General features: G+C 50.9%; 4 protein-coding genes across 4 annotated transcripts; 3 read left to right on the top strand and 1 right to left on the bottom strand.

Annotated features, from left to right (window-relative positions):
- Positions 1–139: 139 nt before the first annotated feature.
- Positions 140–1,010, top strand: BDP55DRAFT_692133 (Chloroperoxidase; the record flags this gene model as incomplete). The annotated part of the gene is made up of 3 exons (XM_060577069.1): positions 140–233; positions 297–818; positions 880–1,010. 3 exons carry the CDS (start codon positions 140–142, stop codon positions 1,008–1,010), a joined length of 747 nt encoding a protein of 248 aa, XP_060432108.1.
- Positions 1,011–1,768: 758 nt separating this feature from the next.
- Positions 1,769–2,917, top strand: BDP55DRAFT_547385 (NAD dependent epimerase/dehydratase; the record flags this gene model as incomplete). The annotated part of the gene is made up of 1 exon (XM_060568736.1): positions 1,769–2,917. One exon carries the CDS (start codon positions 1,769–1,771, stop codon positions 2,915–2,917), a length of 1,149 nt encoding a protein of 382 aa, XP_060432107.1.
- A 726-nt stretch (positions 2,918–3,643) lies between these two features.
- BDP55DRAFT_43896 (uncharacterized protein) lies at positions 3,644–5,718 on the bottom strand. The gene is made up of 3 exons (XM_060567573.1): positions 5,432–5,718; positions 4,860–5,377; positions 3,644–4,781 (listed from the first exon to the last, which is right to left on the bottom strand). Exons 1-3 carry the CDS (start codon positions 5,458–5,460, stop codon positions 3,889–3,891), a joined length of 1,440 nt encoding a protein of 479 aa, XP_060432106.1. The 5' UTR covers positions 5,461–5,718; the 3' UTR covers positions 3,644–3,888.
- A 5,242-nt stretch (positions 5,719–10,960) lies between these two features.
- BDP55DRAFT_738020 (uncharacterized protein) lies at positions 10,961–12,813 on the top strand (the record flags this gene model as incomplete). Its single annotated transcript, XM_060580379.1, has 6 exons — positions 10,961–11,538; positions 11,603–11,891; positions 12,162–12,284; positions 12,436–12,516; positions 12,569–12,624; positions 12,720–12,813. 6 exons carry the CDS (start codon positions 10,961–10,963, stop codon positions 12,811–12,813), a joined length of 1,221 nt encoding a protein of 406 aa, XP_060432105.1.
- Positions 12,814–14,381: the final 1,568 nt, after the last annotated feature.

Below are 14,381 nucleotides of genomic sequence, written 5' to 3'. Positions count from 1 at the left end.
CGCCGATCATGGGTGAAGCATATCTAGCGTATGGACGCCTGTTTATTGTTGAATCCTGTAGATCACTTTGTCTAGTCCATTCTTTCGCACCCGACTATCAGTCTCTCCTTTGCTCGCGTTGTCGAGTTTCCCAGCCAAGATGCGCGTCACTCTTCTCTCTTTCGCTCTGTTCTCGACTTCGGTTCTGTGTCAAGATGCTCAACATGCGTGGCAAATGCCAGGATCCAATGATCGTTAGTAAACAACTTAGCTTGTCATCCCTAGATGGTATCAACAACTAACCTCGATATCCCTAGGCCGCGCCCCGTGTCCCCTCCTTAACAGTCTCGCAAACCACGGCTATCTCCCCCGAAACGGCCAAAATATCTCCGTGGACACCCTGATCGAAGGCATGCACACTGGCCTCAACCTTCGGGAGGATGCGAAACTATTCTTCCGCCTACAAGGAAACAAAGCCCTCGAGGCATCATCGACGGGTAACAAAGACACCTTCCACCTCAATGACTTGAATAAGCACGACTTGATTGAGCATGACGCATCATTGAGCCGAGCGGACATCTACTTTGGCGATAATTGGTCTTTCAACCAGACAATCTTTGATGAGACCAAGTCGTACTGGCCTTCGGAGAAGATTTCCATCAGCGATGCTGCCAAGGCACTTGTTGCGAGACAGAAAAGTGCAGAGAAGATCAACCCGGAGTATAAGCTGCCGCTCGATGGATATACCAACTCGTTGGGACAGACGGCTATGTACCTTGGTCTCTTTGGGGACTATGACGATGGAAATGCCAACAGGGCTTGGGTTGAATACTTTTTTGGTAAGCCCAGACTGACTTGTTACTTAAAGACACCGAGGAAGCTAACATTCGACTCTAATAGAAAACGAAAGATTACCTTTTGAGCTCGGCTGGCAGAGACGTTCCGACGACGACAAGATCCCGGCTACAGGCATCCTGGCCCTCACAACAAAGGTGGCAGTTCACTACCTCGCCGCCAAGATCGGTCTTTGAGAAGGCGAGCCTGGTTCTAATCAAGCGATATTTAATGTACACATAAAATTCAACCCATTTTTCTGAATTCTAGAAAACTAGACAGGTCCTAAACAAAGTTGCCGACGAGAAGTCCGATATGTGGTCAAACAGTCAGAATTCTAGTCCATGCTAGACTCTGACCCAGCGACCGCGAATCAGATCAGGGATTCGGTTTGACCAAACTTTAGACTCGGGATCTTACGATATCCAGGCCGATGTCCGAAACGGTTCCATGCTTGACGTTGACCATGCAAAAGTGCAAACTGTTGTTGGTGCAGGCAAACCTGTTGGTTCACCAACAACGTTCTTGCATCACACCATCCTTAAAACAGTAAGTTCTCGCCCTCGAGAGTGGGGATTGACTTGTTGCAATGACACAGAAGCTTGCAGAGTTAGGTCACGCAAGCGGAGCCGGAGTCCGGTCCGGGGGTTCCCTCGACGGTGATTGATCAATGCTCTCCAGGGTCCATGGATTCTTCAGCGGGCCAAGAATGGAGGATCTGTTGGTTCTGTCAATTTGAATCTCTGGGAGCATCTCTGGCGGTCTGCGATTTTGGGGGAACATGAGTGGGGGATTCAAAACTGCCCCTCCTCTTGACTTCTTCCCTGGCCATGTCTGAAGATGGAGGGATAATCCATATGTAGATCAAATGTTCGCTCTAGCCTCAGAACAGAACGGCCATATCCTCCGTTCTCGCTAGTATAGTCCAGACCTGCTGCTCATATATCTACTCATCATGACTGCGTCGAACTCACCACCAATGATTCTCCTTAGCGGCGCAACCGGCTATGTCGGCGGGTCTGTCCTCCACCACCTCCTCAAGCACCCCTCTCTCACCTCCACGATCTCATCTTCCTCTCCGATCACTGTCCCAATCCGCGGCAGTCAAGAACGTGCAGCAAATCTCACGAAAGCATATGGCCCGCGTGTTAAGCCTGTCTCCATCGCCTCCTACGACGATACTTCAGCCTTAACAGCTCTTGCCTCCGAGCACGATATCGTGATCAACGCAGGCTCAGGCTTTCATCCTCCCTCGGCAGAGGCTTTCGTCCAAGGTCTTGATAAACACAAGGATCGGAACGGAGGCCGACCTGTCTGGGTGATCCACACCTCGGGGGCGTCCAACATCGCGGACAAACCCTTGACTGGAGTCAACAGGCCAGATACTGAATATGAAGACACCTTTGCCGAGAAAGTGTACGAATTCGAAGAATCTGAGAACGCGAAGGATCCATACCCTCAACGAACTGCAGAATTGGATGTGCTCAGAAGTGGGGACAAGCTCGGCGTGAACGCAGTCAGCATCCAGTCGCCATGCATCTTTGGGCCTGGATCAGGACTCTTCAATAAAGCGGGCTTAATGATTCCCATCATGATGGGCTACGTCCTTCGAAACGGCTATGGGTTGACGCTGGGCGATGAGACGGGCTGCATTGATTACGTTCATGTGTCTGATCTCGCGGACCTCTACGTTCTTTGCGTGTTAGACATTGTCGAGCGCGCCGGTGTCAATGTGCCGAGGGGCAAGAAGGGGATTATGTTTCCCACAGTGGGGAGGACATTAACGATTGATATCCCTCGAAAGTGTCTCGATATCGCGTTTGCGACAGGAAATCTTCCCAAGGAAGGAGGGCCGCAGAAGAAAATTGTGAGAAATGTCAGCCTTGAGGAGGCGGCAGAGACGTGCGCTGGCAATATGGATGTTGCTGAGACTGGGTATGCTGGACATCGCAAGACGAAGGGGACTGTGGCGAGAGAGAAACTCGGATGGAAGCCGATTCACGGGGAGGAAGCATGGTGTGAAGACTTTGAGACGGAGTTGAGAGCTGCTTTGCATGGACAGAGGCCGTATACGATGGGAAATTGTATCGCTGGCACAAAGTAATATGAATACGAAGGTTGCCCAGAGCGTTGAGGTACTTGTCTCTTGCGAATAGGTTTTGTAACCTCATTTCACCTCACATTGGCACGCAAAACGATCACTGAGCGATAGTATCGATTGAGATAGGTGAGTAGTACGTGTGCTAGGAAGGCGGGTTAAGGAGGATCTTCATCGCATGCCATGCAGATTCCAGCATCGCCTGTGTATGTAGTGTTGAGATGGAGGCGTGTCCTGCTGCACTCAATTTTCTGCCATTCCGTCTCATAGTAGCCACAGCCGCAAGAGTAATGCATTCGCCACCGTTGCTTGCACATCTTTCGAGCCCTCCCTGACGTTGGTGACTACATATGCAATCAGCGTTGGTTCGAGCGGCTCGTCGAGTCGCTGGGAGTGGTTGACGTCTAGTACCTATTAAGGAAGACAGTGATAAGATGGCGTCATGGGAAGCGAACAATTGCTGAGTTGATTGTTACTAAACACCCACGAGAGTTGCGGCGGGACTCAATCTCAAATAGAACTTCAATGGCATCATTTTCGGTGAGAGCCTGGCAATCTGCGGGGTTAGCGCGCGAGCGCGCGATTTCAGCCAACTGGATTACCATGGTCATGGTAATCGTCTGACGCGTACCTTGCACTGTGATGATTGGGTGCCTCATCAACAAGCAGCAGTGGCGCACCCGTGATGGCTGCATAACACAGGTCTCATGACATCTAAGTCGCGTCGACTGGTGTTACCCTTGACCAGGCGCTTATTCTAGAATGGAGTAAAAGATGGAAGTCGGGTTCATGTCGACGAGTCCCATCGGGTCTCGTAGAATCTCAATTTGTATGTACGTTTTGGTAAGTTTGCTCAATATGCACACTCGAAACAGGTATTCAACACTATGGTATCGGCTTTTGCGGTATCGCAGGCGTGGGGTGTAAGTAACTAGTCGCAGCAATCCATGTTCTTCTTGCTTCTTTGTACAAGCCCTTTATTTCAGACCTCCGAATTTGATACACTTCTCGATCCAGCCCTTGCGAGGGGTCTCGGGAGGGGCTTGATGCTGGTGCTGGGGCTGGTTGACGCCGGCGCCCCAGCTTCGCCAGGTACTTTCGGTAGCTTCAGTCGGGGCCATGGAGACGCCGCGCTCGCCTAACACGACCGGGGGCGGGTCCTGAAGCCACGGGGCTGCCGGGGGCTGCTGCTGACCAGACTGTTGGGGCGGTTGAGTTTGGTATAGAGACAGAAGGGAGTTGGTGTTGTAGTCGGTTGAGGGGCTTCCGGTGTCATATTGGCTAGATGGTGCGTAATGCTGCTGAGGCGGAGGAGCTAGCCCGGTCTGTTCCACTCGGTCGGTGCTTCGGTAGGCGTCCGGCACGTTCGGGACCGGCGGTGCGTTGATGTTGTTCGTGCTCGCGCCGAAGCCGCTGCGGGTGGAGTACATGCTGCTACGGCCGGACATGGGATTCAACTTGAGTGGGTGGTGGCGACGGATCCAGCTGGCGATGGAGTTACGGACGTTGGGCTGGGCGACGGGCGCGGGCTCGAGGATGGGTAGCTGGCGGGCGGGGTCGTACCTCTTCTCGTCGAGGTAGCCCTGGGGTGTCAGCGAGTTGCGGTCGTTACTGTAAGTTCCGGTTCCTGTATTGCCGTTCTCTGCGGCGTAGGCGTGGCCCATGAGTTCGGCAAAGATGCTTGAGGGTGAGCGGCGGGACGGGCGGGCAGCGGGCATAGAGGGTGCCGAGAAGGTTGACGAGGGGTCCCAGTATTGATGGTTGTCGGGTGACATGCTTCGTTCGTAGATATGACGGGCTTGGCGGCGTTTTCGGTAGCGGAGACACCACCAGATACCGACGCCAATGACGAGGAAGAGTGCAGCGATGGCTTGAAGTAGATGTTAGTTCAACTTTGCACATAAGTGAATCGAACCTGAACGAAATGTGAAGTGAGATCTAGACATACCAATCGTCCCGAACGCAATCGCGGTTGGTGTCCATCCTACTTCACCAGACCTATCGTCCCCAAGACCGGTGTCGTTGCCTCCCCTGGTCGTGCCCCCTGTCGGCTGCGAGTCGAAGCTAGTGGTGCTGCGGCTATTTGGGAGAGCCGTGGGAGTCCTGGTCGAGCTTGAAGATTCGGTAGTAGTACTGATAGAGGAAGAAAAAGGAGTGGCTCCAGTCTCTCCGCGTTGCGGGCCGCGCGGAGGCTCAGTCGGTCTCGGGAATTCGGTAGACGTGGGCGACGGGGAATCACTCGATGTGCCGCTCTCCGTATCCGTGGGGTTGGCAGGGTTGAGGACGGCGGGCGGAGCCACTCCGACTGCTGGTGGCGGAGGGGGTGCTGTTGGTCTTGCGCTGGGTGGGAACGTGGTGCTCTTGGGCGAAGGGGAATCTTCGTCGTCAGATGAGATTTCGCCCGGATCGTCGCGGACGGCGATCTTCAAATCGTCTCTGATGTATCTCGGGCGGCGGATAGCGCGCCTGTGCGTTTACTTAGTCTTGTTACTGCTTTTAGATTAAGGAGTAATAGCCTACCTCCTCAAAGTGCCCATAGGAGAAACCATCTCGAGTTTGGTAATGAGTAAACAGTTAGGTTGGGAAGTTGATTGTTGTTAAAGTGCTATAAATCCGAGTCTACGGTCGAGGGAAAAGTGACAAAGATATGAAACTAGGTCGTCGAGACGCAGGTTTGATGAAGCAGCGCAGCTGGGAGGATGGTCGAATCAAAAAGAAAAGGGCACTGCCCGCGAAGAGAAGGGAAAGAAGGTGAAGAAGGCAACGAAGAAAGACTTGCGAACTCAAAAAAGAAGCTTCAAGTCATCTTGGCCTTGTATCGAAAGGAGGGGGAAGAGTGACGTTCCCAGAGATGTTGGTTGCCAAACGACTTGGAGGGTAAACGTGCAGAAGAACTCCAAGAGGGCTTCGAAAAGGAAGAAACAGGGACGTCTTTACTTTTTGGTCTCGTCTTTTCCATCCACCCTTGCAACGTTGCCAGGTCTTCTGGGCCTGTCTAGAGCCCGTGCAGCCGCTGTCTTGTCCATGTCATTGCGTCAGGAAGCGCTGTTGCTGTGAACACCCACACTACTCATCCGCTGTGCCATCCCTGGCTTTGGGGCCATCTGGAAGAGAAAAGTTGGGATTGTTTGCCTTTCCTCTGCTCCTCTCCGTGTGGGTTGAGGTTACTTGGTGGAGGAGACTGGAGGAGTAGCCCGCAGCCTTTCCAAACCTTGCCTGTCGCCAAGAGACGAACAATGCGGACAAGTGTAACCGAGGAGGCAACACGAGGCAAGAAGAGGCGAGCAATGGAACGCTGGCGCCGATGTTTCTCAGTTTCAGAGTCACCTGCCAAGAGGTCCGAAAACGACTTGGTGCGACAAACCCTCCGCCCTTCCCCTTGCTCCCCTTACATCGTCAAGCCACTTGCGTGCCACACAGCTACCCTACCCTACCATTTCTCGCATTCCTCGACCAAGGGTTCCGGGTTCTAGGGGGACCCGGTCCCCGTCTCTCCCGCCAAGACGTCCCGCTGTCTGCCGTCTTTCCGGCCCCCGATTCGCCAGCTTCCTCTCAAAAGTCTCCAGCGGCTTCGAAGCCGATGTGGGCGGCCCGGCCGGGACCACTTCCTCGATTCCTCTTAGTCTCCCATTGTCCTCCTCCCCGATTGAGGCTGGAAGGAGGCTCAGTTTTCCTCTCTTCAGTCTCCCAGAGGTGAGCAGGGGTGCTGAATATCCAACACTGGACATTGACATGGTTCCTTCGCCCAACGTGAGAAGCGCATCGTTTCAGAGTGTCTTCTGTCCCCGCCCAAGCTGTGGCCGCCAGCGCCTGAAAGATCAGATCGGCCGTCCCGGATTGAGCTTTTCTTGGTGACGGGGGATCGCACGTCAAACGGCCCCTTTCACCCTCGAGGTCCGCCAATCAATCCTGACAGTCTGCCCCTTCAGGTCCTTCTGAATTGTTGAAGACTGGAAGGAACCCCTCCGCATTTCAATCATCAGCGAGTCACGTTTCCAGGGTGAGCTGGTTGGACTTGAGGGCGCAGAGGCCAGCCTGGGGAAGCTAAGCCGTCTTGTCCGGTCGAAAAGACGAAAGTCGGAGTCTTTAAGCCAAGAACACAAACCGGCAAACGCCAAGTTTATTTGACAAATTGACGCGCGAATGCGTGAAAGCCTGGAGGAGAGAGCTGCCCTCGAAGCTGGGGCGAAAGCTCAAACCAGCCCATATTCAACCGAAAATACACAGACCATTGGCTCCTCCGTTCAATTTAATTCGAACGAACGCACCCCCTAGAACTTTGCCCTGCTTTTGTCCAACCTTCCGATGTCTTCTTACTCTTCGTTGGCACCTTGCGACTGAACACCAATTGTCAAAAGGTTGCGAAGGATAATTCATCCTTTCTGCCGTTTGTCGATCGGGTTCGTTTGCGCGTTCTCAAACAGCGCCACCCGCCATGCAATTCGTGGGGTTTCCGCTGCACAGCACAAGTGTGCATTAGCCAGTTCCGGGATCTACAGTTTGAACTTTGGGCGATCCCCCTCCTGCTGGCGGCCGCGTTGCACCAGTGAGCGAAGGGGAACGGAGGATTAATAACCATAAGGCTCTCGCCCCTGAATTAGGTTCCTGTCGGTTCTCTTTACGCGTTGCACTGGCTTCATATACTCGATTCCGCTATTATTGCTTGATATCGTCCGGAGTGGCCTTCCACGGGGAGATAGACAGCTTCTCATGAACTTGAGACGCCGGTGGGCAAAAGACCCATCGAGCTCGAAAGCTTGGCCTTTCCCGACTGTGCAGTGCTTGAAAGGGGCGCGGCAGTGAGTGGACTCTGTTTAATCTACAGGTGAGGCAACCTTAAATGCCTGCCGCGAGTCAATCCCGCCGGATAATTCGTAATAATACTGGGCCCCTCCTCGGGCTTGTAGGAGGCGGTTAGCGCTCGGGTGATGCAGTTTCCAGCATGGCCGGCCGGTCACTTCATCTCACCATCTAAGCTTAAAAGCCTGTTGATACTGATCAACAGACTTTCGACTGGGAGTCGCGCGCCCACATACCGGATCTTCGCGAAGCCGGTAGCTGCTGGAGTAATATGGAGTAAAGCGTGCATCATCATCTAGCGCTCTGAGTCTGAGATTTAGGAATATTGTCGTAATTCATAAGGCCTCCGAAGCAAATTCCGTCGAGCTGCGCAAAATGCTGTCCGTCTTATGACGGCCAGATTCTGTCCTCATATATAAGTATGACGAAAGTGTTGAAAAGCCATACTTTGGAAGTTGCAGCCGTAAGGAAAACCAGGACTAGTCTAGGAAATAGCCCGTGTGCTGACAGCCTGACTTCGTCCATCATCTTATCGGCTTATTGCCTTACACAACGTGTAAGTTGCAACACGGTGGATTGCGGAAGTGGTACAGAACCATTGTGCATGGCATTCCAATTTCAATCGTTGCAGGTGCCGCGAATAGCCTGAATCCAAACTACATATTCCCACTGCGTCGATCTGGGCTATCCGCAGATGTTGAGCCCTAGTTACGAAGACGTCTAAGTGGACTGTCAACAGGGAAAACGTGCAAGCCTTGGTCTCGATCTCAGTAGGTCGGATGTGAGTTAACGATATGTTCATCGTGATTGCACGATATTACTGCGCGTGATAGACCCAGCTTGTCGACTCGTCTTTTGACATGGCTAGCAAAGGACTTTGAGTTCATATTAAACCCCTGAGCGGGTGCAAAGGGGCAATCAAATACTTCTAAGTTCTGCTAATCAAGTCTTGAGCAAGATCCTTCGCCTTCGGCACTTAAATCTTGTCACCAATTGTCGGTCGGTGCCATCTCTCAGAGAAGAAAATCGGCCGGCAGCGATCAAATCGAGGGATTAGACATTCAAACTTCTCTACATTATTCGTCCATCATCCGAGCTCTTCATCAGTGCAATATCGATACAGCACAGGGTAAGTAGGCTTCGGGTAAATCTTACTTTATTCATTCTTTATTTTGTTTTTTTTATTAATTGTTGGAGGAACGCGAGACTGCTGACGGCTGTCCCGTTTAGTGTACTAAGTTGAGGCTTTATATCGAAACCTGTCCGTCGGGCGTCCGTGGCCCTTTCTACATGTAGACAACCAAATGTTTTCTCGACATTAACCAGCTCGTGAGATCAACCTTCGATAATCAGCGGTCGGCTCGAAGACGTTGACAGCCCAGATGCAATTGTCTGTAGTCAAATGCAACTACGATGAAATGTGCGTGTGGGGGTAACATGGCGCAAACCTAACCAACCGTGTCAACGAGGGCGTCTCAGGCAATGCGTCCAAAGTCTAGATCATCCGCACCAAATATGCAACGTAACAGTCAGTGCCCTACTGATATAGTTGAATGTGAGAGATGAGGTAGCATAGCAAAATAGGGTGCAGGATGAGACGTTTCTGCCGAGAGGTGATTCGTCAACATCAACATCAGTCTCACCTGCGTATAGCCTGCTTGGCATCGAAGCAGGCAGTACAGCTGTGGCTTCACGGCTGTCACTTTTGATTTATCCTTCTACCCATCATAAGGTCTCTTTGATGAGTTCTAGAATTTCTCAACTTCTTCGGGGCGCGAGGAAACCGCCACGACCTGAGGTAATAAGAAGGTAACTTGGGCCTCGCAGATCTGTGACGCCCAAGATTTGTCCCGACTTGCGACCCTGATGCGTTTTCCCGAGCAACTCTCGACCATATTCTCACGGATCCTCTTAGAAACCAGTTGTGCTGAAAGGTGCTCCTCACACACTGAGCTTTCCGAATGAAGCTCCCATATATCATAAGCAGAAACAGTAGTACCGCTCTCGCCAACGATGAGTCTCCAGCCAGTCATCATCAGACTCCCCACTGGCGTGCCCCGTCCTTGATGGTTGGGTCTTTGTTCTTTGGATCTCTTCTTGCTCTCAGCCATCATCTTTCCAACGACCATTTGGATGAGAAAGAATTTTCAGAAGATACTTATATCATCGCAGGACATAAGTTCTCAAGGCAACAGATTAGCGTGGCGATCGGCACTGCTCTTGCCTTTATTGTCAGATCTTGTCTTGTAATTTCCGTGGCAAGTTCTTACACTCAAATTCTATTCCGAACCATAATCAACCTTGATTTTCGAATTGCGGAGCTCGACAACCTGCTCGGGCCTCTAGAGAACATAATTGCAGCTTTCTCAATGACCTATCACTATAAATATCCCAAGCTGATACTGATAGCTTTTCTGGTATGGTAGGAGTCCCCAGGCAGGCTTACAGCTCTTTCCCAGCCTCTTTGGTTTTCAATCTCACAATTCAACACAGGTCAATACCCATAGCAACTATCTTTGCTCCCTCGTCCTTATCAATATCGGTTGCAAAGCTGCAACCTTCGCGCCTATTCAGTCAATGCAGGTACCTTTGCCGGCTTTTGTCAGCCTGGCCTTTGCCAAAACTGCATCACTACCGATGCCTCGTGGAGAGATAGCACTTGAATACGACGGATCAAGGTCGCCAGTACAGCGCGTTGTCCTACAAACAGCGGCAGCAGAGAAGATTCTACCCATAGCACCTCCAGCCGTTAATGCGTCGTGGGAGGTATTCTTGAAGAGCTCTCGATTAGACTGTCATAGGTTGAATGCCTCGGCTGCTCAAGCAGTCAAATTAGACATGCTCAGCGTTTTCAACCAGTCCATGTACTCGGAATAGATGTTCCCACAGAATAAAACTGCCGAGATCATACATCATTAGTTGACTAGATGTTTTCCTACATTGCCTGGTTTCGAAGTCATGGGCAACTCTCCTTGAATGTCTCGAGCAAACGGCCAATCTCATGGGCCTTAGAAGACGATTATGTAAAGGGAGCTTTTTACGACTTCAGAATTGGAACTTTTCTCCAGAGTACTTCAACCGAACGATTCCCAATTCGTCACCAGAATCAGAAAGCTGGTTTTCAGATTGCCCCAGTTGCGATCACACAATCATGTCGCCAAATTATGTATGGCATCCGTGGAAGAACAACACTTCATGAATAGGTTCTTTGAAGGAGCTACATTGATTGAGTGCCGCCCCGCCTCCGCGATGTATACTGTTCAGCTCAACTACAACGGGTTGAATGTTGATGAGAGCCAACATATCAAGGTCGTGAATGTAACCACCATAACCGATAATGCACTCACAGAAAATCGGGCAGTTCTGCTGATGGATAGAGATGAGACTGGTGATCTTGCTATCTACTCCGGAGACTTCTATGGGTTAAATTCGTACAATCCCAACTGGACACAGGGACATGATTCACGACTCCCATCTTACCTGGCTATTTTCGATTGCTTCCGAGATCTACTCAAAGGATTCAAGGCCCAAGAGTCGACATGGACACCAGAAACCTGGTCTACTGGCGAGGGCCGCGAGGTTCGTGATAGGCCTCTCATGTTTAATACGACGCTAGCTGAGACGCAGGAGCTATACGAGTTTCGAAATATACCAGAAGATCTTAAACGACTCACAGAGTCAACAGAAGGCAAAGTTTATGACGCTTCGTTAGCACTTTTCGGGCCTATTGAAGATGAGCCCAAACAAAGCCATAGGTCACTGGTTGAATCTCTGCCAGAACTTTTCCAAAACGTCACGATCTCGATGGCACGTATGCCCTTTATCCGGTAAGGGGTCTCTTGATATCTCCTTTTCCTTAGCCTGTCAAAGAAGCTTCTAATCTGATAACAGGTATAATACATCCAACTCCTATAGCCCTGGCGGTGTGCCTGTGATATCTATGTTGTACAAAAATCTCTATGTCTATGCGTCCGAGAAACTCTGGATTCCATACAGTCTCGCCACCGGTGCCACGACTGTTGCAGTCATGGCAGCACTCTGGTCCCCTTTTGGTCTGGGAGCCTCCTTCACCGCCAATTTTTCAACCATACTGCGAGCGACAAGAGAAGCGCAGTTAGAGAAAGAAATTATTGAGCTAGGAATCACCGGCCAAGATCCACTACCAAAACAGTTGATGCGGGTGAGAGTGAGGTTTACTTCGAATCTTAAATCCAGCCAAGATAGCACAGACTGCACAAGTGCATACAGGTTTGTTCTACAGGGTCCTTTTGACGAAACAAGAGACGGTACGGAGGTTGAAGATAAACCGATCTTCAGGAGCGGTCAAACTTTTACCACTTGACCATGAAATTGTCAAGGACGAATGAGGAAGCCGAACCAGGAGTGCGATAAACGACCTAGGCCACGCCCAAACCAAACGACACCACTAGACTACATGTTGATCCAATAGCAAATGTCAGGGAATACGAAGAAACGGGTGACAGACAACGCCTCAACTGCGACGTCAGAATCATTTGTGAGAGAACCTACTGGGAGTCTCATCGCAGGATACAACACCATACAAAACGCTGCCGTGCGTCTGGCATGGAAGAGGTGGTGCGCACCCGATACAGGGCAGTGGGTGCCGTGTTAACGACACGAAAAACTGGTTAGAGACTTTGCGTCATTTGCGGTATCCTAGTCGAGAAAGTTTGCTCTGGATCGATGCAATTCGCATCAATTAGTCCAGCTTCCCGGAGGAAAACATTCAGGTGGCGTTGATAGGAGATGTGCACAGATTCGCTGAGCGCACAATCGCTCAATTGGTACGGACGAGTCCCCTCATAAGCTACTGCTGTGATTATTTTAACGATGCAGATGGGTGGAACTCTTGCTATGAGCTTCGCCAAATACCATGCGCTTGATATCGCGACGTGTGTTATTACTCTTGCGCGTAACCTTGCGGAAGCGACCGTGAATGCCGCATATGCTGTGTCGAGTCCTTAAGCTTAGGCTTATACGCATGCAGTAACAAGCAGAAACGTTTTGAAGGCCATCGAGCTTCTGACCAAGGTCCCTTGGTTTACAAGGACATGGACGCTGCAAGGACTGTGCTTATCTAGGCATGTGGTTGTCACGCTAGGAAAGTCTTCCCTTTCTTGGGAATCTTTGAACACTTGTCTCAAGCACTGGATCACTCTCGCGAGTCGCAAACTTGGTCATCGAACAAGCGAGATCGATTTATTGGATATCGTAGAAAGCTTTGAAGTGAAGGGGCCTTACGGTCCAGCCTTACTCAGAGACAAACACAAAGAATCGGATAAGGTACCCAAGAGCTGATATCGGCATATCTCGCAACCCGATTGATAGTAACGATCAAAAGGAGAAACGCATTGAAAAAACGCGACCAGAGCTTTTCACTTCATAACCTTCTCGGAAGGCTCGGTATCAGCCTGCCGAATCCGGATTACACGAAACCCTTCGCCAGAGCATATGAGGACCTCGCATTGGTACTCTACCTTGATTCGGGTTCATTTTGGGTTTTGAATTTGGGGTCTGGCACAGATAAGGTGGATGGATTGCCGCCGTGGATTTCAGATCTCAGCCAAGGCAGCCCTGGAGGGTTCAAAGATTAGCGAGACTTGCTTTCGAATCTTCCACAGATTGTTCCTGACGAAGTTTCGGCATTCAGCCTTTCACAAATTGGACGCAGTACCGGACAATTATTAATCAGGGCTTGGCGGCTGTCGCCAGTAATGATGACAAGCGGATCCCGGGTAATGCCAAGCGCAAGGTACTTTTCAACGACGGTAAATTACGGCGAGGATATCAAGAATCAGTCCTACCTGCAGTGGAAAGATAGCTCATTTTTGCTGAGATTTTGGAATTCTTCCCCTCTTGGGGACGTGGTGCTGAAGCTCTACTTGCTCATATGTGCATGTTGGTTTGGCGACATAGAAGAGCAACCAAGACGACAGACGACGATGATTTCAAGACCAAGATGGATGTCACAAGACGTTGGTGGGCAAACATTTAAAGGGGGCTCATGATGGGTTTCACTTCCGAAGGACAACGGTCGATAAAGAAACTCGTCAAATCCGTTTCTCAGCGTGGACAAGGCGCGAGCGCAGGATGCGAGGAACCCAATGCACAGTCCATTGGCTGGTCAATGACGAACGAGAATATGACAGACATTGACACAACCTCTAGCGTCTTGTCGGCTTATCATGGCCTGAGCCTTTGCCTGGTTGGCCAAGGCATGCTCGCAATATGCGACGGCCAAGTCCAACCCGGTGACGTGCCGGTGGTCGGGGCAGGGCTAATGGCAGAGCTGGTCCTCCGACCACGAGGCGAGAAGTTCGAGGTGGTCGGAACTGCTCGTATCCTAAACTTCGGGGATGACGAAATCCCAAAGACGTTTTCTGGCTTGGACGATGACAGGTTGGAGACTTGGACTTTAGTCCAAGTCACCGCTGTCAAATAAGCCCTTCTTCCCCCCATCCCCTACCATGGGTTGATCATTTGACGGATCGAAATTAGACCATATAAATGCCCTGTTTAAGGAAACAAAGCCTGTGCGAGTTGTGAAACGAAAACGAGAAAGAGTTGAGACGGTCTGGGTAGAGTCAAGGTTGTATCAATGTTGAATCGGGAAACTCATTCGATGACATGACATGGGGGAGTCCGAGCT

Source organism: Colletotrichum godetiae (genome assembly GCF_030913485.1).
Source record: "Colletotrichum godetiae strain CBS 193.32 chromosome Unknown BDP55scaffold_11, whole genome shotgun sequence".
NCBI lineage: Eukaryota > Fungi > Ascomycota > Sordariomycetes > Glomerellales > Glomerellaceae > Colletotrichum > Colletotrichum godetiae.
Note: the sequence above shows the minus strand (reverse complement) of the source record. Positions and strands in the feature narration are given on the sequence as shown.

Excerpts from the sequence above, each read along its gene's own strand:
- BDP55DRAFT_43896 (XM_060567573.1), bottom strand. The coding sequence starts at position 5,460 with ATGGTTTCTCCTATGGGCACTTTGAGGAG. Across the intron at positions 5,378-5,431 it reads CCTATGGGCACTTTGAGGAG|GCGCGCTATCCGCCGCCCGA; the intron begins GTAGGCTATTAC and ends GTAAACGCACAG. Across the intron at positions 4,782-4,859 it reads GATTGCGTTCGGGACGATTG|CCATCGCTGCACTCTTCCTC; the intron begins GTATGTCTAGAT and ends ATCTACTTCAAG.